This window comes from Trichophyton rubrum, assembly GCF_000151425.1.
Source record: "Trichophyton rubrum CBS 118892 genomic scaffold supercont2.6, whole genome shotgun sequence".
In the NCBI taxonomy this organism is placed as follows: Eukaryota; Fungi; Ascomycota; class Eurotiomycetes; order Onygenales; family Arthrodermataceae; genus Trichophyton; species Trichophyton rubrum.
This window is the reverse complement of record NW_003456423.1, coordinates 235236-255965: the sequence shown is the minus strand read 5'-3', so window position 1 is coordinate 255965 and position 20730 is coordinate 235236. Positions and strand designations below refer to the sequence as shown.

Below are 20730 nucleotides of genomic sequence, written 5' to 3'. Positions count from 1 at the left end.
GATGGAATCCCTGATGTTGCTGCAGTTGCGCCTGCTGCTGCTGCTGCTGCTGCTGGCTGGGCGAGTAAGGGTGACCCGAAGGCTCACGGCCAGACGGATAGGAAAGACTGCGCACCGACGACGGCGAGGCAGCCGAGTGGACCGAGTGAGAGCGCTGCTGGGAGAAGTAGGAAGAGTGCTGGGTGCCGGCGCTGGTCGGCTGGGGCGTGAAGGGCGAGGAGAGCGAGGCCGCAGAGGGCGGAGGCAGCGAGGAGGCCGAGTATGGCTCTCGCGGGACGGGCAGCACGCTGCTGGCGCGCTCGCCGGGCTCTCCGCCGGTCAGAATCGAAGACAGCGGCGGCTGCTGGTACGGCGACTGGGCAGTCGAGCCCATATAGGACGCTGGCATGCGCTTGGGGGACTGCAGAGGAGGCTGCAGCGGTTGCGACGCTCGTCCGCCAGCTGGGGCGCCGCCGTACTCGTGGTGCTGCGGAGGATGGTCATCGTGGGCGCTGCCGCTGCGCAGCGGAGGCTCGTCCGGCCCCAGCGAGTGTATCGAGAGCGGCCGCTGTGTACGCTGTTGCTGCTGCTGCTGTTGCTGCTGCTGCTGGTGATGCTGTGGTGGTGGTGGTGGTGGTGGTTGTTGTTGCTGGTGCAGCTGCGGACCCCGGGCCGCGCCCACGGCCGAGTCGGTGTTGATGATGGTCCTGAGGTCCATGGCGTCTGGAGAAGAGGCCGCGGGATCAGATGCGAGGCAGCGACATGATCGAAGGGCGTCTTTTCAGGCGGCGCGCGCAGTCGGGATCGGGGGGTGTAGTTCGTCAAAGAGGAGTTTGGTGGTTTTTTTGTTGGAAGTTCAAGACTTCTAGAAGGACTTTTTCTTTTTCCGGGCCAGGATGGACATGGGGGAGGGAGGAAGTGATAAGAAGCCGCCGGGAGAGACGAGCAGAAGCGCGGCAGCGAGCAGGAGAAGACGAGAGCGAGGGCGATGATGCGGCCGCTGGGGGGAGTCGCTGGTTGTGGTGGAAGACGGCGTTGATAGGGGGGAGTTGACTTGACGGCGGCGGGTCTTAACGCAGCTCCAGATATAGATATTGGCATAGATTGGATAGCGATGTAGATAGACGGGATAGAAGAGACGTAGATACGAAGACTAGACGAAAGGAGATATATTATTGACCCGGTATAAGGGAGTATATAGCACAGTATCAATCTTGAAGCAGCCCTCCTTCCCCAGCATCATGCCCCTGAAACCCCCCAGTCGAAGAAGAGAAGAAGATTCATAGTTGATAGTTAGACATAGATACAGACATCGAAGCCATCCTGCCCCGTGTGTTTCTTTTTGATTTCTTTTGATTCCACACTTCCAAAGCATATAATACCGTCACAGGTAGACGGAGCACCCGTACCATGGCCAAAAGTAGGTGTAGATCAGGTAGAAGAAAAGTGGTAAAAGGATGCCAGAGTGAAAGAGATAGGGAGAAATGAAGAGAAGAGACGAAGAAGGCTCATATAGAGACTCCCCAGAGCCCTCTCCCGCCGCAGACACCAACCCAGTCTCTGCCCGGGCCGGTGGCAGGGATGTGAGGCGCCCAGCTGATGTTCGACACTTCATAGTCGCAGCGCCAGGCGGCTGCAGGGCCTCGTTCGAGGGTTGAGGGGCCGCTGCCGCTGCCGCTGCCTGAGGTCGTCGTAGAATTGCTGCTGTTGCCATTGCCGCCGGAGTGAAGGCCCTGTGGCTGCTGGGGAGGCAGTGGCAGGGCGGCAGCGTTGTTCTGGTTGATGAGGTCCCAGATCAGGACCAGCGAGTCGTCTGCTCCCGTAGCGATTGTGCCTCGACGGGACGGAGACCATTCGAGACAGTTTACGGGCGCAGCGTGGCCCTTGAGTTCAAGCAGTGCCTGGCCCGGCTGGCGGACGTCCAGCACCCGGATGATGTTTGAGTCCTGGGCAAACGTTGCCAGCAGGTGGGCATCATGTGGTGACGCTAAGAATACTTAGTCCGTTTGTCTTTAGCTATGTTGATATATATATATGGATAACATACCTGCAATGCGTTGGAGTGGTGGTGGCCATACGGAAGATTGGCCTGGCGAGAGGTCTCCGGGACTCCCTAGAGGATGTTAAACATCATATCATTGTAAATGTAGCACAGGTTCAGGATGCTTACCCTTATCGTGTTTCTCCGATGGTTCGTAGATGATGGTGCTGTGCTCTAGGCTTCTGAGATCAAACATTCTCACGCTGCCGTCTGCACCGCAGCTAACAAAGACATCCACGCTGTTTGCACAGAACCGGACGTCGTACACCTCCTTGTCGTGGGCAATGAGCTGCGTCTTTGCCGTGAGAGTGGGTATGTCCCATATCGTACAGGTGGTGTCTATACTCGAGGTGATGATCAAACTGGGGGAGACAGCGTTCCAGTCTAGCGACGTTATGGGCGCAGTGTGTTCGGGGGTCTTGGAGTTGGAGAGGAGAGCAAGCGGGGAGAGCTTCTGCAGCGGCGGAGGGTTCTTGTTGCTCGCGCTCATCCGGTTGATCGAGTTGCTGCCGTAGTATTGTGGCTGGCTGGGGTTCGAGGGCAGCGACCAGAGCCGGAGATGGTCGCCCGAGGTGGCCAGCAGGTCCGTCGACTGTTTCTGCGATGATGGCGGCTCCCAGAGGATGCGGGTAACCGGGTACGAGTGTGTTGCCTCTGCGGTCTTCACAAACTCCAGCCCCGGGTCGTTGTCGGGATCGTTGTAGTCCCGCTCAGCCGTCTGCGCGTGAAGTATTTGGATCTACATTTGTTAGCACATACGACGAGCATAACAGGCTATATGTTAGGTGACGGCGTAGAACATACGTAGTTGTGGGTGTCTTCTAGATAACTTCCGAGAGCAATCTTCCCCGCCGAATTGGTGTTTGGCGCCGCGGGCCACTTGCACCAGTCGAGCGCATACAACGCCCACGGAGCGAGGTAGCTGCTGTTCTTGGGCGTGTGCATGTCCCCGTTGTGGACGGTGGACGAGCCGGCCGAGTCGTCTATCCGGCCCAGATCCATGTGAGGGCGTATATCTGCCAGCCCGAGCGGCGAGTACGGCGTCGACGACGACTGTCCAGACGGGGACATCATGCTGGACTGCTGCTGCTGTTGCTGCTGCTGCTGCTGGTGATGCTGGTATCGCTGCTGATCTACTCCTGGGCTGGAGGGATAGGACTGCAGCTGGCTCATAGACGACTGTTTCGACGGCGTCATAGGCACCGCTAGCTGCGAGGGAACCCCAGACGAGGAAGACGAGTTGTGTATGTTGTTGCTACTATTGTGATGTGTCGTGGATGGCTGTCCCTGGCGGCTTGCAGGACCAGGCTGTAGGGCTCCCGGGAGCGCATTATTCTGGTGCTGCTGCTGCTGCTGCTGCTGGGAACCCGGCTGCTGCTGGATGCTCAACAGCGGCGGAATCGAGCTGTGCTGCTGCTGCTGCTGCTGCTGCTCATTTTGCGGCTTCGAAGAGGCGTTCGCTGAGGGCATATGCAGCTCCTCTGGCTGCCGTGGAAACGTAGGCGCTCTGCTGCGGGGGCCGTCGAATGGTATACTAGGCTCGGCCATGGCTCGGTTGGGCACGAATACCGCCCTTCGTCTGCTGTCGTGAAGCTGACCAGCATGCAGCAGCAGGGACTCTGGCGTTTAGCGGCCACGATACGGGCATAATACTGAGAGCCGGAGTCGTAGAGTCGCGCAGCCGTAGGGGAGGTCAGGGAGTGTGTTAAGTAGATGTCGATGGCGGCGGAGGGCAGCCCGGCGCCCAAGGGGGAGGCAGTAAACAGCGTCCCTTCAGCCGCTTGTCCGCCTCGTCTCGCCGTCTCCCGCTGGTCAATCGCCGGTTCTTCCTGCGTCGCTCGTCGGGCGCTTGTCTGGCCCCGTCGTCTTCGCGATGTTTGTCTTCTTCTCGTTGTTCGTTCTTCTTCTTCTTCTTCTTCTTCGTCTCTCAACTTTCGCCCTTTGACGTCGACGGTGACGCTGACTAAGACGAGCATCCGCGGCGGTTTCAGCTTCTTGAAGGTCAATTTCGGCCTCAACGAAGCGCAACGCAAGCAGAGACGAGACGACGAGAGTGACCGGACGGAAAAGCGACGAAGAGGAGGACGAGAAGAGATGGACGGCCGTCATTCAGCTCTGCTGCTGCTCACTGATACCCCGTTGGCCTTTGCAGCACTGAAGGAGACCTGCGGCCATGCTCTATCAACTATCTTGCAGGCCCACGCGACAGCTTCAAGAGACGATAAGGACAGGGGGCCGGCGGTGCTGGACATAGCCGTCTCTGCCTGCGGTAAAGGGAAGCCCTTTGATCTGCTGCAGCGGTTCCTGGCTGATATGTACCGGCTTCTGGCTGCCGTCAGCGCTGCTGCCTCGGTCGAGCTGGACGGGCCCGGAGGCGTCGATGCCAGGGTCTTCTTCGTTGATCTAGACGGACAGGCCTGCGGTGATGCATGCAGTTATGGTCCCATAATTGGGGTGAAGAGCTTGATGCGGTCTAACAGGTCGTGGGATACGGTTTATCTGGCATCGGGCTGTGAGAGAGCGGCGTCCTTTGCGGCAATGCTCTCTGCCAGAGAAACCACTGATAACAGGATAAAGACAGCAGATGTCCGTACCCTAGACCTAAAGACATCAGGAGAGAAGCCATCAACCGGCCTCGTCTTGGACCAAGGGACAGCTCCGCCCACTGCTGCGGCGCACTCATCTGTCGCCGTGGGAGGGACCTTTGACCACCTACACGCCGGACATAAACTACTTCTTACTGCAACTGTACTGGCATTAGATACATGCTCGTCCATATCTCAGCCTGCACAGCGGGACGGCCAGGAAAAGCGAGTTGTCACCGTCGGTATCACCGGCGATGAGCTGCTGGTGAACAAGAAATATGCTGAGTTCTTAGAGTCCTGGGAAGACCGCTGGCAGGGTGTCTGGCGCTTCCTCCAGTCTATTATCGACTTCTCCTCTTCTAGCACCGTGGACATTAGGCGTGAAAACGAGCCTGGGCCCAATGGTAGACGAGTCATCGTCTCCTTGTCCCCAGGCTTAGAGTTTAGGTTCGTCCAGATTGCTGACCCGTTCGGTCCTACGATCACAGACCGCGACATCACGGCCTTGGTAGTATCAAAGGAAACTCGCTCTGGCGGTCAAGCCGTCAATGATGAACGTCTGAAGAAAGGATGGCCGACTCTCGAGGTCTTTGAAGTCGATGTTCTGGATACTGCTGATGCAGTATCAGCTTCAGAAGACAGCTTCGAATCCAAGATATCAAGCACAGAGATCAGGCGGCGACGGATGAACCTCGCCAAGGAGAGCAGTCTCTGAGTATCCAGGATTTGCCAACGGAAATGCCTCCCTCCCTTACTGACAGTCTCCCGTGTATGTACATAGCCATCTGCTCATACCTACACCTCTCTATCATTCATGAATGCTATGCCCCTGAATAAATACGGTCTCGCCTCCTTTCTGCTCTGTGGATCCCCTAGTCTTCAATTCTCCTGCATGAGAATATTTACACCCCTGGTAACGATTGGTAGTTCTATATGTATTGTCGACTAATAGCAGACTTTGGAAACGCTAGGAGTTGTTCCTGTCATAGTTGACGCCTGCAGCGTCTGCATGGCATGGCACACCACCTTCCCCCATGTTTGCCATGCAGGGGTGGCTAACGGCCAGCGTTGCAAATAGTTATGCTAGGAAACGTATTTTCGACGGTCAATTGGTCGTAAACTGAATTTCGTATAAAAATGCATCTCGCGATGACGTGCTTCACACCTTGGTATTCGTTGAGAAAGTTGGCCTCAAGAGTCTGTCCGTGTTAGTGCAAGAAGGTACCGCCCCCTTGAGTCTAGACGAATGTTGCAAGCGGATCAATGCACATCTTCCTCCAGTTTTGCCCATCCCTGCTATCAATTGCATTTACCTAGGCACGGAGTATGGAACCCAGGTAGAAAAATGGTGATCTGGCATGGAAGTAACTCCTAATTCAGGGGTATACCAGTCACATATGCCGCCCATATCATGAGCTGCTGCTCCAGGGCCACGTAGTTCATTCACCGGAGGCTGATGACGATAAGGGACGCACTTGCTGCTGGTCTGTGGGTTTCCAGCAATATGCTTTGTCCACATCACTTCTCCTTGCAAGCCAAGTACACGCCTACATGAAGAAGACATGCCCTTACCTGCAGTTGGTGGGGGCCATTGGAACACGTCTGAACATGACTCGGGTAACTGCGGCATGACTCAACGACACGTAAGTGAGGCTAGCTGCCTCGTCTGATATCGAGTTGTGCTGGGATATATCTTACAACTTTGGAGGGGGGATGTGGAAGCGCTGGGTTTCCTGCTTTGCACCCCTTTTTTTCACGGTAGCCAGCTGGCTAATGGGGGGATAACCCATGACGATGTATAATGCCAGCTTCAGCGAAACAAAGAGTGCGAAGAACCACTTCTCTGATAGCAACATAACACCATCATCACCTGGCAAGAAATTTATGAAAAGAAAAATAGTGGCAATTGATGGAGTTTTTCTGCGCACGCTTTCATCAATTGGTTTCCCTATCTGTCCCGATATGTATCACGACAGTTTTGTTTGACCTTTGACTGTGGATCTAGGTATTTCTTGTATGCTAATAAGGGCGAGCATAATTAATACACGCTGGACAGACTGGATATGAGAACTCTGCTCCCATCTCTCTAGGCCTTGTCGTATTCGACCGGTTGACTGACTAGTTATACGAGTGCTTGAGGTTTAGAGACACTATCCGTATGTTGGACAAAATCGCAGCTTGATGCAGTTAAGCATCGAATCGTGTGCTAGGGCCGATGGAATCCTGATTTCTCATGAATTAGCCGCTTGCCATCCGACGAGGTACGTAATCACGATGTGAAGTTCACCAATGACATATAGAAAACATACTTCTGCTCAATATTCGGGGGAAACTGAACAGTCAAACTGGTTGGCCCTGAAGGATGTTATACCAGAACAAGATAAAGTATAGCGCAAGTGGTTTAGTTATTTGGCTTCGCCTTGAACGCTGCACTGATAGCCACACAAAGTTCAGAAGAAAAATGGCTCCGATAAACAGGCATAGTTACCGGAAATTACATCGATAACCCTGCAGGGGTAGAAACGATAGTTTATGTAACGGCTGCTGGTTCGAGATTGGAGCAGCGCCTTGGGGACTATGCAATCGTGAAAAGAAGGCGTTAACGTTGACCTATTTGAGAAGAGATTTGGCCATCAACGTGGATAGGACTATATTTAGAGTAGAGAGAAACAAAAAAGCCCGCATCAGAGAGAGTGGAAGTTTATTTATTCTGAAGCTGAAACAATCCGAGATGGTGGGTGACCGGGACTCCCTAGATTATTGTTCTAAGTAAGCGCTGTGATTACAGGGGGGTTGCGCCATCCAGACCAGGATGGGGCCAGAGTCAGGTAATGGCGACTATCTTTCACAAAGGAAGCTGGAAAAGGTTGTTAAGGATGGGCTAACGAGGTTCTGCAAGGTAAGATGGCATCGATACCTCGTAGATTTGGGGCTGTAGCTAGTGGCCATACCAGCTGTGCTATGCAGCCACAATGATGATTGTGGTATGAGTAGGACTAGAGAGTATGACGGTATATCTCACACGACATATAACCGGAGAAGGCGGGGGCTAAGGGGGGGGGGAGCACAGTCTTCCAGGGGGAAGAAGGGGGAATGACATAGAGGTGGCAAGCCGAGGGGGTTTGATCAGGATGCATCGACATAGAAGGAAAATGTAAGTATATGGCTAACCCTTTTTTAAGTCTGTGCGGACATGGATTGCTTATATGCAGTATGGACGTATCACGGCGAGCTATCCAGCAACTTGTGGAAGTGATTTAATGCTCGTGATTTGGGCGAAGTGCCAGGGACTGCACTGCTGCTTGTCACTTGCTTGCAGTCTGTGCAACCCCACTCCCTGCGCTTTGAGGGTACGATCTTAGCTCTCCAGTTCAATATTTGACCCCCATTTTCGTTTTTTGGTGGTTGATGTTGTGCATTTCAGCATTTTAGGAAGTCTTGCTACTGGTGTGCGGAATAGGACCAAGAGGAATGCGATCCAGAAGTATTTGGTATAGAGCTGAGGTAATAGAGGTCAGCTAACAGGGGCGGAATCAGAGAGGATTGCATTGAAGGACGATATATCACCAAGGTATAGGTAAGATTTCTCGTGGCTATTGGTTGGAGGTCGGGTTTGTATGCGCCTCAAAACACAAAATAAGCATGTACCGAGAACCAACCGCTCTTCACCCTGATAACTATCCAGTCTCGCAGCACAACCCTGTCTGAGGACAAACCTCAAGCCTTGGTAAAGGCGAAGCACAGGGTTAATGCAACTGTTTGCAGCCACTGCAATGGAGATCTCAAGATTGGTGAAAGCCGAACGAGTACCGGCTGATCCCAGAGCGTATTATTAGCATTCCTCCTGCCGTTCGTACTTCGCGTGTCCACACCGAGTACTGTTGAGGCAGCGTATGTCGTCCCGCTTACGAGAAACGCGCCATCCGGACCTGCTGGCTCTAGATGCCCGGTATACTGAAAGGAACCAGACGGAACTGAGTCGGCGTGCCCTTTCCAGGGGTATGCTGCATGTTAGGGATGATCACTTCACGAATGAGCTGCATGGCCGGTCCCATCAGCGAGTACTCAGTCTCGCCACTGTACGGAGTCGACATCGTGCATTCCCACATCGTGCATCGTTATAGAAGCACAGCAGCAGCAGCAGCAGAAGTGGTAGTAATTGTTGTTGTTGTTGCTGATATCCGTAGTTGATGTGAAGTTGAAGTTGACGTCGAAGATGAAGTCGTTTTATCCCAAGTGGGCTGACCGCCTTGAGTTCTGCCGCCAACCCGCTATCAACTTCATCCGACCTTCAGCGGCATCGGGGTATCAAATCAAACGAGGCTACAGCAGAATCAAGCATCAGTCTAGTTACGAGACAAGCCACGCTGTCCAATGGAGCACGCATAGTTTCCTCCGTCTCACGTGGCAGCTGGCGCTAACAGAAACACTCTTTGACTCCGTTGTTTCCCATCTCTGGTTATAGCAACTCGTTTATATATATCCTGATCCTGGTGGCGCTGTTCCAGGCCAGGGTTCCAGAGACCCCAGCAACGTCCCCGTCTTATATTCGGTTCAAATGCCACCGTGATTCGCTTGCTTCGTGTGAAATTGCCAGCGGGGATGTCTGCCGTTGCAGGAGTTTTGGCTTGTGCATCGTCCAGGGATTGAGCTGTGCTGAAGAGTCCAAACACGAGAAGTGCAGAAGCTCCATGGGCCGACAGGAGGGCTCCCTCAAAGACGATTCGTCCGTTACAGCCGCGCCACCTCTCTGGTCGTGCCTGTCCTCTCAGCTCGCTCACGATTCGCAGCGGCCCGCCCTGCTGCCGCTGCTGGCTGGGGATCTGCTGGTAGCTTTTTCGGTCATGTGACCTGATGGTGGGCGATGAGGGTCCAGGATTGGGCCAGCGAGCCCTCCTTTTCTCCCGCCTGCCCTACGTGCAGACGACCTGCAGTCGTGAAGGAAAGCACCCGAAAAGTGGACGGACAGCAGGAAAAGCAAAAAGAAAAGAAACCACAAGAGGGACAGAAGAGAGAACCAGGAGGGAAAAAGAAACGAAACGAGAGGGAAAAAAAGGTAAAGGGAGCCCTGTCTGATCATGCACACGTCTGTCAATCCTACTTGACAACATTGGGGCCAGGAGTACGGAGGTTGTCGCTTGGAATTGTTCGGTTTTATATCCTGCGTCTCGCCCTGCCCAACCATCGCCCTTGCGACTGGAATCTGTTTATCCAAGCTGAAACGGTGTAGTTATATATCATCTCGGCATTCTTGATCGCCTCATCTCCAGCTCTATTTTTTACTATATATACTCTATATTGGTACCAATTACCCCATACAAGCTGTCATCGATCTTCAAGCACCCCCAGAATTTCGCTCCAGCACAAGCTGCAGTGATCGGTGTGCCTGGAAATTTATCTCGTGATTTCATATTGTGCCATATGACCTAGTAACCCTAGCACTTGCCAGGCTGTTGATCCATCCCTCTCTATCTCTGATTTATTTGGTGCTTTGGTATTATCCTTTGGACCAACTTTTAATTTGTCCTCCCTCTATCCACCCAGCAAGCTAATGACTTGGAGTTTATATCGATCCTGAAACAACAGGGAAAAGGAAAGGAGGGAAAAAGGAGAAGAAAGCTGTTGGCAAAAGGGGGGAAGTGACGCGCAAGACGGTACAATGGATAACGAACCCAAAGGCATACTGCGCCTCTCGAATGAGTTGTTGAAGGAAATACTGGATCATCTCACTCGGGATCCAGAAAGATGCACCAGTGTTGACCACCGCGCATATCTTTCTTTTGAGAGCGTTAGGAGACCGAGTCAGCCAGATCCCCCGCGTTTGTGGCTAGAGGGCAAGAACGGGTATCATGAAGATCTCCGCAGCGATGTTGACCGATTTCGAGAGGTTTGCAAGCGGTTTTCAGAAGTTGGTGCAGCTCATAAGTTTAGTCGGGTTGTCGTCCGATTTTCAGAACCTGCGTTTAAGAAGCTTGACCAGCTGTCAAGCATTCCGCACCTGGCAAGACATGCAAGAACCTTTACATATATAATCCGGTCATTTTATGTAGAAGGTAAATTTTTGAATGCCTGTCCTTTTTGTATTGTTCTCAATTCGTATCTTGTTTTGCGGAAATGCTCACGGGCCCTTTTATTTTACAGGAAGAGATAATATACCCCAGCTGCTTTCAACGGCCGATTCAAGCAAACTCAATCTGGCCGAACATATCCACCGTCTTGAAGAACAGAGGAGATTGGTTTCGTCAAATGAAGATTTAAACTCCCTTATAAGAGCAATGAAATCATTCACATCTCTTCAACACGTGAAGATCTTGAGGGTCCAAGATGAAGCTGAGCGTGATTTACGATCGTTCATTGATAGGCATGATAATCCGTTGGACCCGTTAGTAGTGGTGGATTGGAATCCTGCATGCATTCGCGCCATTCAAAACGTTGGTCTAGCACTGTTGGAGGCTGGATCTCCTGCAAATCGCTTCTCGGGCCCGCAGATCAACCCCCAGGCTACGCTTACACTGAAGAGGGCACCCGTGCAACTTCTTTCTGCCCTTGCAACAAAGTTGACATGTCTTGAGATTCATTTTGATGCAATGAGATATGTTAACGCAGAGATGAGGGAGCTCTCGGAAGTCTTCAAGACCTTATTCACGGCAGCTAAAAATATGGAAGCTATACACCTGGGGTTCCCATCTCGGTTACCATTAGACCTCCATCTGGAAGATATATTCCATAACGTGCACTGGGAAAGGCTCCGTGCATTTGGTATCCAAGCCTGGAGACTTGACTCGGAAGAGATTATTAATTTTGCTCGACGGCACCGCAGATCTCTCCGTGGCCTTCGCCTTCGTGATGTCCTGCTAAAGGAGGGAAGCATGTGGAAAGATATTTTATCCATGCTCCACGATGAAATGGAAAACCTTGAGTGGGTCAGTCTACGTCGGATTGATTACTCCAACGCATTTGACGAGAAATGGGCTACAAGCGCAGACATATCGGATATCCAGTCGTTTCCAAACTCGGATAGTGAGGATGATGAGATGTTTGAACCATACGTCCCAGGCAACTATCACAATATCAACGGAGACGATGACGATGATAACACCAGTCTTGGCGATGAATCAGACGGCCTCAGTTCTCATAACGGTGATGTTGGACCTAGAGCAAACCAAATAGAATTGATACCAGACAATTCACTGTCTGCTCCGTTGCTTCTACCGCCTTTCACTAACCAGTGGGAGGTTCTAAGCTCTATTCCGGCAGATGACCTGGAAGATGACGGTAGAACGGTGGATTACCGGCAACGAAAGATTTGGGAAGCCTGGGTTATATCCAAGTCGCGGGTTTCTGCTAGCCAGGACCGTTGTAGGTGACCTTTTTCGCCTATCCATACCAGAGAGAGTTCGAGAAGGTTACCTTTTGCTCCTCCTCTTTTCATGTTAGGTCTTTGTGGTCGCTGTCCTTTCTTCAGTTTGGGTCTTTGGCCAACATAAAATCGTCTTTTATCTTTGAATGTACTTTCATGTTTTTGTTTTCCTGTTTTTGTATTGTTTTGGGCGGATATATTCATCTCGACCTTATTGACGATGTTACGTATTTATATCTGCTTCGGCTATCTTATGAAGAATCATGAAGGTATGAGAAACGAACAATATAATCCATTAGCGTTGTGACATATCGGACATGTGACCATCGTCTTATTTGAAAGCCTTACATAGACAGTATGTATTTATCGGAAAGCCGGATGCTATATTGGTGTACGGGGTAACTAATATCTGCAAATTGTACCCTTTCATTGGCTATTAATTATATCATGGGTATTATGGTTAACTCATCTAAAATATCAACCGGTGCAAGCCGACCAAGTACATAGCCGCATCTTTTGGCAGGATATTCCAAAAGTTCTAGGACCTTTGGATCTCCGAGTGCTTCCAGATATGCACAGAGTGCATAGCATTCAATCTGGGCTCGTGAATATAGCCAGGTGTCAGGCCGCTCGGATAACTTCCCGAGCCAATATGCAAGTATAATCATGCAGCTAGGATCTTTAGCAAGTAGTGAGTTCGTATAGTCCGGTAGCAGTCTCCCCATAAAACCCAGGATCTTGGAGAAATTTTCCCGGTTATGTTCAAGCTTAAGAATCGGTGTAAGCATTCTCAGAGGCCAGAGACAGGGGTTATCATCTTCGGTAGTTGTATCCGTTATTCCGCATATTTCAGCAAGCTCTGGGTGCAGGCCAACCCTTCCTGGCCTATGATCACCAAACAATTCCTCATCTGAAGACTCCATAAAAACCTCATACCAGATGCTATGTTCAAGGTAACGGCTGAGGTGCATGAGGAGAAAGCGTAAGCCACCTTGGATGAGAAGCCAGTTAAGATCTGCAGGGTTGTTGGTAAATACCCACGATTTGGTATAATCGGGGTCAGCGCCGAGGAAGGTAATGCTGCTCATGAACATGCATGTGGACATTAGACCATCCATATTGTGGAGACCGATGCTAGTTCGAATTTCCTCCTGGTATTGTCTAAGGGTTTGCTGCCAATGATATGCATGCAGAACTTTGTATGAAGAGTCACCCTTGGCCTGGTCAGCTATAGCGGTGGCACCAATACCAAGAATAGCATGCATGAGATACGGCGTCTTCCCACGTGTCGAGTTAACGAACAAGCTTAGATCAAACACACAAGGGAGAAGTAGATACACCAACCTTGAACGCCAGAGGTAGCATTTTTGTTGCCACGACTTTCTCTCCAGCATCAGTGAGTGGAGTGTTGTCATGTTTGGTATTTAGAAAATGATGAAGGGCAATTATTGATTTTGAATCAGCGGTTAGGGGCCGAATCTTGGTTTTTGACCCTAGTTGGAGAGCGTAGGTGACCCGCGCGGCAAGATCTGCCTTCGACATGGAGTGAAATACCGAGTCTATAGAGCCACACTCATCTCTGATGCTAGACACATGACTACCTGATCCTGCATTGAGAGGTACCAACGCTTGCTGGTCCAGGTAATCACAAGATACACCATAAGCTTCGCACCTAAGGCAATGCGGCCGCGTTTCATCGCACTAGATATAGTTGTTTTTGTCAGTAATCCCTGGTATGTACATGCATTTGCATGGCCGCCCAGGAATGGGGGCTCGGAGATCGATATCTACTTTAACCCTGCGTTTCTTGCAGTTGCCGCACCCAGCTCTAGATTTTCGATGGGACTTTCGAAAACTGCATGGCTTCCCGGTCGATTGATCACTGCCGGAAGAAGAGGTATTTCGCCGTTGAGTTCGCTTTGGAACTGTACAGTTTTTTATCCGGAAGACCACCTGGTTGCCGATCTTCCGTGACGGGGTCACTAATATCCCCTTCCGTTGGTCCAGATTGCTATCCAGGTCATCATGACATTCTGATGGGGCGGATAGATGCTGAATATTGTTATTTAGCATTGTGTTTTGGAGCAGACGTTCACCTCACAGCGAACGTTGGTCAAACTGTTGATGTTGATACGACGAATATCTAGATTGGGCAATGCTTGGGAGCAAGATGATCAGTCTAGTCGAGATCCCCAGACAGGGCTCGATATATAAATTTCAGCGATCCCTATCATGGAAGGCTGTGCACCTATTTGGCTCATCTTTCCAAGTCATTCACAGGGCAGTGGGTCAGCGAGGCAGTGTTTTTCTGCGTTTCTTCTGGCTCCTTTTTTGCTTTTGACGTTTTGAGTGTTTCTCAGATCAATGAGGCTGAATACGAATCAGCGCTAGACCCAATACAGTAATATTTCGTGTTCTGGATTTGGATGACATAAGCGGGTCGTTGGAGCCCTTGCAGCCGACGATATAAAACCGACAAGACGGGGATGGCGAGATGCGCGAAGGGGGCTGTGGTCTTGAAGGGTGAAGGTGATAGGCACGGGTGATCATGTCCCTGTCAGGAATAGGCTGGGCCCATGTAACAAAATGCATGCTTGTTTGCGGTATCATATCTAGAACTCCATACTATACAAAAGGTTGGGAAACAGTGGTGGTGGTACATTGGAGATTATGGGGTCTGGACCCGTGATGGTGGCAGAGGAGGGAGTACTTCAGATGTCTCTTCAACTTCCTCAGCGTCGAGGTCTTCATCATCCTCTGAATAGCCCATGGCTCTACTCCAAACTCCGTCCCAAATCCCTTTTTTGGCAGCAAGAGTGCCTACCATTAACAGCGGTAGATGCCACACGCTCGCCCAAAACAAGCCTCGCGCAGTCCCCTTGGTTCCTTCAAGTTTCCAGAACCGATACGCTTCCCTGGTGAGCCAGGAGTTGATGAGCATACCGCCAATCAAAAAGCCCTTATCAACTACTCCAGCCCACCACAGACCAGCACATAGAGGGAACATTAAGAGGGAGTAGCGCAAAGCTACACGGCCATTTCGTGCTGGATTGGTCCATGCAAGCATCTTATATCCGGCATTTTTGTATTCGTCCCGAATTAGATGGGACAAGGCATTGAAGTGCGGGAACTGCCACGCAAAAAGAAGGCCAGCAAGGAGCCAGCCCCCCACGCTCTCTGGCCCAAACAAGAGATCCTTCCAGGTATCGTGGCCAGTTATCGCCGTTTGACCAGCCGCAGCCGCCCAGCCCATTAGAGGGGGAATCCCACCTACCACAGCCCCGATCCAGGTGTTAATGACAGAGATCCGCTTCAATGGGGTATATATAAAGCCATATAGGATGATGTTGGCGGCTGACAGACCGGCCACGGTTGGATTCGTGCCAAAATAGAGGGCAGTAAGACCAACGGCTGCAGTTCCAATGGCGAAGAACACGGCAGCACGGGTAGACATGAGTTTTCGAACCAAAGGCCGGTTGCGCGTTCGAGACATGAGAGCATCGTATTTAGGCTCAAGAAGCATGTTTATTGTGTTGGCACTAGCGCTTGATAAGAATGTTCCCACAGTCAGGTAACAAAACGTCAACGTAGAAGTAGAGAGAGTCGGTAGAGGAGTGACGGATGGGTCAAGATGTAATATCGAAGGAACCGGGTAGAGACCGTATGCTGTAGTAGCTGTAAGAACAATTAAAAAGGATAGCCGTGGCTTCGTAAGGGCGAGAAAGGCTGCTAGTTTTCCCTTCAGAGAAGATTTAGGCAATGACGAAGAAATGCTCGAGAGCTGTGAAGATGCATCAGGGCGTAGCTCTTGCTCCGAGGAATTGGTTCCGCCTTGGGCTTTTAGCCGCTGCCTCCGTCTATGAGGAAGCTCTTGCACTGCCCCCGCAGTGCTCTGCGGTATTGAAATCGGTTCATTAGTTGAACTATATGTGGTAGGGGCTTTCGAACTGAAGAGAACTCCAGTCTGATGCGTAGAGACGGTCCGTGACCATGGCAAGAAGGATTTAGGTCTAAGCTCGCTGGACGTCAATGGGTCGTGGGACGAGAAGTATGACTTCCGTAGGTACCGCGGACATAATTGAGTATCGTTCTGCAAGTATCTCACAGCTGCTGTAAAGGTCCGTAACTGGACGTGTTGTGGTGGAGGGCCGTTTCTCGAAGTCAAGATGCATCCCATGCAGCGACCTCCCGGCTCCAACTTGGCCCATGGCCGCAGGGAAAACGCCCTCAGGCTCATCACCAGGCTGGAGATTGTTCAATGGATGGCAAACCCGGCATCCCTCAGCCCATTCTTCGTTCTTGAACGCTTTTCTCGGCCTTGCCTTCGTTTTAGTTTTTGATATCAAAAAGTCCAACGACCCAAAATGGTTTAGTTCATAATGACTAATCTTTATCACATGACTAGGGCTTGGCATGAGCCTCCTTTTTTGCCGCGTTACCCAATTGGGATTTTACCATTGCAAAGCACAAAGTTGTCAACAACATCAACACCGACGGCGAACGGCATCTACAACTATTGAACAGACAAGGCGCTTGGATTAGGGAATAGACAAGATGGAGTCGCTACCACAGATTATTCAGTCAAGCATAATAAACCCCTTACAACCCCTACTTCGACAAATCACTACATCTTTACCTGTTCCCGTGAACGACGCGCTCATCTCACTACTCGGTGCCAACTGCTTCACATCCCTCGTCCTCGGCCTTGACATAACAAAAGACCCAGAATGTCTGCCGCTTGCAATTTCCAAAGCTCTTGGAATTGCCATCGTACTGTTCAGCGCGATCGTCAAAGTTCCGCAGATTCTCAAGCTGATCTCCTCACGCTCAGCAGCCGGAGTCTCCTTCACATCTTACGCGCTTGAGACGACCAGCTTTCTTATCACTCTTGCTTACAATGCGCGTCAGGGATTTCCTTTCAGTACATATGGTGAGGTTGCATTGATTGCTGTGCAGGACATTGTGGTCAGCGTTTTAGTTTTGGTATTTTCTGGCCAAACAGCTTCTGCAGGAGCGTTTCTCGCTGCGGTCGTTGGTATCGTCTACGCCTTGCTGTTTAGTGGCGAAACCATTGTTGACCAGGCTACTATGGGCTATCTCCAAGCTGGAGCCGGACTACTCGGTATTGCCAGCAAGCTCCCCCAAATCTATACGATCTGGAACCAGGGAGGCATTGGACAGCTTAGCTCTTTTGCGGTAAGGCGCACCTTTGCCAAAATATCCAATTTTGATGCTTTTAACTGTCATATGCTACCCGAGACACGATATCTAACTTGCCTTTAATCTAGGTTTTTAATTATCTTTTTGGTTCCCTCTCTCGCATCTTCACTACCCTCCAGGAAGTGGATGATAAACTCATACTCTATGGCTTTGTGGCTGGATTTACCCTTAACGTCATACTTGCTGGCCAAGTAATCTACTACTGGAACGCTCCATCTGCCGTTACCGAGAAGACCTCAACCCGAGTTTCACACGAGCAAGAGTCTGCAGGAGTATCGAGCGGAGTGTCCCAGAGTCCCCCGGTCAAAGGCCCATCAACGAGACGAAGAGGCTGATTAGTTATACCCATGGATGTCTTATCTATCATTTGTAATATTGAGTTGGTTTTATCTAATGACGAAAATAATAGTTAATGTTTATTCTTCTATGCTGCGGCTTGTTTTTTTGGAAGTAAAGTTGAGCAATTTGGTGTCTCATCTGGGTTGTGTTCTAGTTTACTGGCTGCTATCTTTTTCTTTTTGAAAAGGTTATGCTTAAGTGTCATACCCCCGTTATTCTTAGTATTTTCGAAAAGCTGATTTTATAAGGATATTGTCTCAACGTGGTCGTGGCTCTGCGCCAGTCATCATATATCGGAAGAAATCTTCCAGAGGCATGGTAGGAGTATCCCTAGATGGAAGGCTGGCACCGGCCTTCACCTCCTCCCCAGTACCCTCCATCACTTCATCCTCATCCTCAGATTCGTCAAGGTCTCGTCCAGCGGCCCCCTCGACATTCTCGTTTAATTTCCTGGTTAGGCCTGTAACCACGTTGTTTAACCCGGCTTCCTTCTCTTCGATAGTATAATCACCACCCCAATTTCTCCTTCTAGCTTCCATGTTAGCCTCAATAGGTGCCCATTCCCACAGAGCTTGTAAGTCTTCCCCCGATAACTGTTGTGTATTAGCACCCTTTTCAGACGTTGAAGTATTGCCAGCTGTAAGTTGTTGTTGGTCACCACTTGGTTGCCCAAGAACTTCTTTTCCCACCGATCGCCCGTGAGCTAGCCAGTCTTCTACCCGGGGTTCCAGTTTTGTTCGCATAAGCTGATTAAGCATAGAGGATTCTGTCCTGCCGGGGAACGCGGGTGTTGGATACACAACCAGGGACGAGAATAGATCGCGATGTTCATGAAGCAGCTGGGATATGGTAAGAAGGTTGTTCGATATTATTGTAGCTTGTGATTGAAGTGATGACCTGGTAGATATGTTGATTAGTTTTAAGTCTCTTGTTGTATGTTTCCGGGCTCCTTGGGAACAGTCAATGCTACTCACCAAGCTGGGAGTGGCTGGCTCTGTGAGATATTGTTGACTAAAGATCCCAGTGACTGGGTCAGGTTAACGAGCCGTTGCCGAGTCTGTTCAATGATTTTTAGCTGCTCTTGAGTTATGGACGCCATTGTAACCCTGCGTGAGTTGTGTGTTGGCTTATTTAACAGATGCGATTGCTGTTTGGTCGGCTTGATGGAGTTGTTGCAAGCGCGAAGCCAATTTAAGCTCAACTAACTAGTTACCCTGGTCTTATCGATAAGGAGCCGTCAATTACCACAGAGCCATATTCAGATCCTACGTAGATATAGTTTATTTCGCTGCCATTGAAAAAATATAAGGCTACTATTCATCAAGGAAATTTTCATTACGCTTAAAAACTCCAGTATAGTATAGACTCCATATGTCCCAAAATGACCAATACTGTTTTCCAAATAGCGGAACAAAGAACTGGAAAGAAATAGGAGAGAATCGGGGAGTTGGGGCTCAGCGGAACACGCTTCAACATGAGACATAAATACAAGGGTATCATAAAATGGGTGGAGGAGCCAAAGTCGAAGTAGGGGTGAGGTGACTCGAGGTAGAATGAGGTAGATATAAAAGAGTCTAAAAAAGGAAATAGGGATCAGCAATCTCAAGGCGCTTCTATCTATTGTTTGTTAGGGATTTCCTTGGAGGTGGTGCTGCAGATAGTATTGGGACTTTTCGGTCGCCATCGGTGGCATGTTGGGTCGTTTGAGTGAGGGAGGTCATCATATGAGCCTCAGATGGATACTTGACATCCTGTTGATCCGGACCATAGTATGAGTGGTTATAAGACTGTGCCATACTAGGATCGTATGGGTACTGAGGATGGGGAGTTTGCTCGCCTCCCCAATACTTGTGCAAGCCATTGTGTGATGGAGTCATGATGGAGGTATCATTCCATCTTTCATGCAGACTACTCGACTGACTCTCCCGCCGGGATCTTCGGCGACGGTTGCGGATAAAGAAGAAGCAACCTACGGATAGAGCCGCCCCGAATAATAAGAATCCAATGATGGGTAAAACAATGATGAGAATCAAATTTTTCCTCGAGTGGCCCGTATTCTTGCCCGGGAGTTGTGGATCTTGGTCGGCGGGTAAGGCCAACTTGTTGAAGATCCTATTGGGCTCAATAAAAAACTTGTCTCCTGCAGGGACTCTGGCGCGGCATCCTTCGCGGAAAGCCTCGAGGACTAAAAGACCGATTTGTCAATATAATTACAAGCTCGATTGCAGATTAATGGACTTACAGTTGGCAAGGAACTTTTCATTCTCAGTCAGGGAGTAGCATATGGTACAATCGGTGATATCCTTATCAGAGAATGTCGATATCCCACAAAAGTCATAGAGGTTCCTTCCGATAGGATCCTTTAGTTTGTATTGGATGGACTCAGATAGACCTTGACAGGTAACCTGGCATGGAGTTGATAATGACTGTAACACCGCAGGGAAGCCGTAGATACAAGCGGAAAAGGCATATCGCATGTTATCTAGAAATCACTTGCACGTTAGCTACCCACAAGTCTAATTCATTTCGCATGGTTATATTGGAACGGAACTTCATACATAGGCCCCATTTAACATCAGATTCGTCGTGAGGCACATCATAAAATGTACTTTGCAGTTCGCATGACACGCAGTCACGGAAACGACGTCCCTTGGCTGTGGACTCGAATTCATCATCATGACACACAATCTCAGAGTGAGTGGTGTTCGCTATCATGCCACCACAGACATCAGCGCATGGTGAAAATGGTGTGAAGCGGACTGCTGAAACCTCTTGCAGTAGAAGGGTAAACAGCGCAAGTATGGAGAGCAACATGGCAGAGTGTAGCCCGCTATCGCGGAAAACTCCAGTTGACAAAGGATTCAAGTCCGGTAAGAGTTTGTATGCATCAAACGGATTGGCAAAACCTCTCTATCCGTATAAAACCATCCGGGTGATATCCCTTTTCTGTCACGTTGACATAAAGAAAGCGTCTATCGACTTATCGATGTGTCCTATATACCTTTTTGGGGGTCACCGGTAGGTAGAGCAGACTTCCTAAGCTGTATATTGGCCCTGAAATCAGTCGCATCAGCACGCAACGTCCCGGGTGTCTCAAACGGAAGGGCGGGGCAGCACAAACCACAAAGTGCTTCTGGTGGTATGTGCTCCGCAAAGCGTCTCACGATGAGTCCCTTGAGATAAGTAAACGAGCAGGGCTAACGGTG

The 20730-nt window shown here is 50.3% G+C and overlaps 10 protein-coding genes across 10 annotated transcripts in view; 3 read left to right on the top strand and 7 right to left on the bottom strand.

The window, feature by feature from the left end:
- The window catches only part of TERG_05502 (uncharacterized protein), a gene marked incomplete at its 5' end in the record, with an annotated part of 3088 nt that extends 2391 nt beyond the window's left edge, over positions 1-697 (bottom strand). The window contains one exon of the mRNA XM_003233579.2: positions 88-697. Coding sequence (XP_003233627.2) covers positions 88-697 — 610 coding nt within the window. The remainder of the gene's footprint in view (positions 1-87) is intronic.
- Positions 698-1058: 361 nt separating this feature from the next.
- Positions 1059-3568, bottom strand: TERG_05501 (uncharacterized protein; the record flags this gene model as incomplete). The annotated part of the gene is made up of 4 exons (XM_003233578.2): positions 1059-1966; positions 2027-2092; positions 2150-2759; positions 2825-3568. 4 exons carry the CDS (start codon positions 3566-3568, stop codon positions 1488-1490), a joined length of 1899 nt encoding a protein of 632 aa, XP_003233626.1. The 3' UTR covers positions 1059-1487.
- Positions 3569-4114: 546 nt separating this feature from the next.
- TERG_05500 (uncharacterized protein) lies at positions 4115-5320 on the top strand (the record flags this gene model as incomplete). Its single annotated transcript, XM_003233577.1, has 1 exon — positions 4115-5320. The coding sequence occupies one exon, from the start codon at positions 4115-4117 to the stop codon at positions 5318-5320; it is 1206 nt and encodes a 401-aa protein (XP_003233625.1).
- Positions 5321-5914: 594 nt separating this feature from the next.
- TERG_12293 (uncharacterized protein) lies at positions 5915-6235 on the bottom strand (the record flags this gene model as incomplete). The annotated part of the gene is made up of 1 exon (XM_047751272.1): positions 5915-6235. One exon carries the CDS (start codon positions 6233-6235, stop codon positions 5915-5917), a length of 321 nt encoding a protein of 106 aa, XP_047606618.1.
- Positions 6236-10670: 4435 nt separating this feature from the next.
- TERG_05498 (uncharacterized protein) lies at positions 10671-11972 on the top strand (the record flags this gene model as incomplete). Its single annotated transcript, XM_003233575.2, has 1 exon — positions 10671-11972. The coding sequence occupies one exon, from the start codon at positions 10671-10673 to the stop codon at positions 11970-11972; it is 1302 nt and encodes a 433-aa protein (XP_003233623.2).
- Positions 11973-12405: 433 nt separating this feature from the next.
- TERG_05497 (uncharacterized protein) lies at positions 12406-14038 on the bottom strand (the record flags this gene model as incomplete). Its single annotated transcript, XM_047748447.1, has 3 exons — positions 12406-13242; positions 13310-13666; positions 13757-14038. 3 exons carry the CDS (start codon positions 14036-14038, stop codon positions 12406-12408), a joined length of 1476 nt encoding a protein of 491 aa, XP_047604429.1.
- A 595-nt stretch (positions 14039-14633) lies between these two features.
- TERG_05496 (protoheme IX farnesyltransferase) lies at positions 14634-16202 on the bottom strand (the record flags this gene model as incomplete). The annotated part of the gene is made up of 1 exon (XM_003233573.2): positions 14634-16202. One exon carries the CDS (start codon positions 16200-16202, stop codon positions 14634-14636), a length of 1569 nt encoding a protein of 522 aa, XP_003233621.2.
- Positions 16203-16519: 317 nt separating this feature from the next.
- On the top strand, positions 16520-17520 carry TERG_05495 (uncharacterized protein; the record flags this gene model as incomplete). The annotated part of the gene is made up of 2 exons (XM_003233572.1): positions 16520-17161; positions 17254-17520. The coding sequence occupies 2 exons, from the start codon at positions 16520-16522 to the stop codon at positions 17518-17520; spliced, it is 909 nt and encodes a 302-aa protein (XP_003233620.1).
- Positions 17521-17781: 261 nt separating this feature from the next.
- Positions 17782-18623, bottom strand: TERG_05494 (uncharacterized protein; the record flags this gene model as incomplete). Its single annotated transcript, XM_003233571.1, has 2 exons — positions 17782-18421; positions 18499-18623. The coding sequence occupies 2 exons, from the start codon at positions 18621-18623 to the stop codon at positions 17782-17784; spliced, it is 765 nt and encodes a 254-aa protein (XP_003233619.1).
- Positions 18624-19137: 514 nt separating this feature from the next.
- TERG_05493 (uncharacterized protein) lies at positions 19138-20338 on the bottom strand (the record flags this gene model as incomplete). Its single annotated transcript, XM_003233570.1, has 3 exons — positions 19138-19709; positions 19767-20006; positions 20083-20338. 3 exons carry the CDS (start codon positions 20336-20338, stop codon positions 19138-19140), a joined length of 1068 nt encoding a protein of 355 aa, XP_003233618.1.
- Positions 20339-20730: the final 392 nt, after the last annotated feature.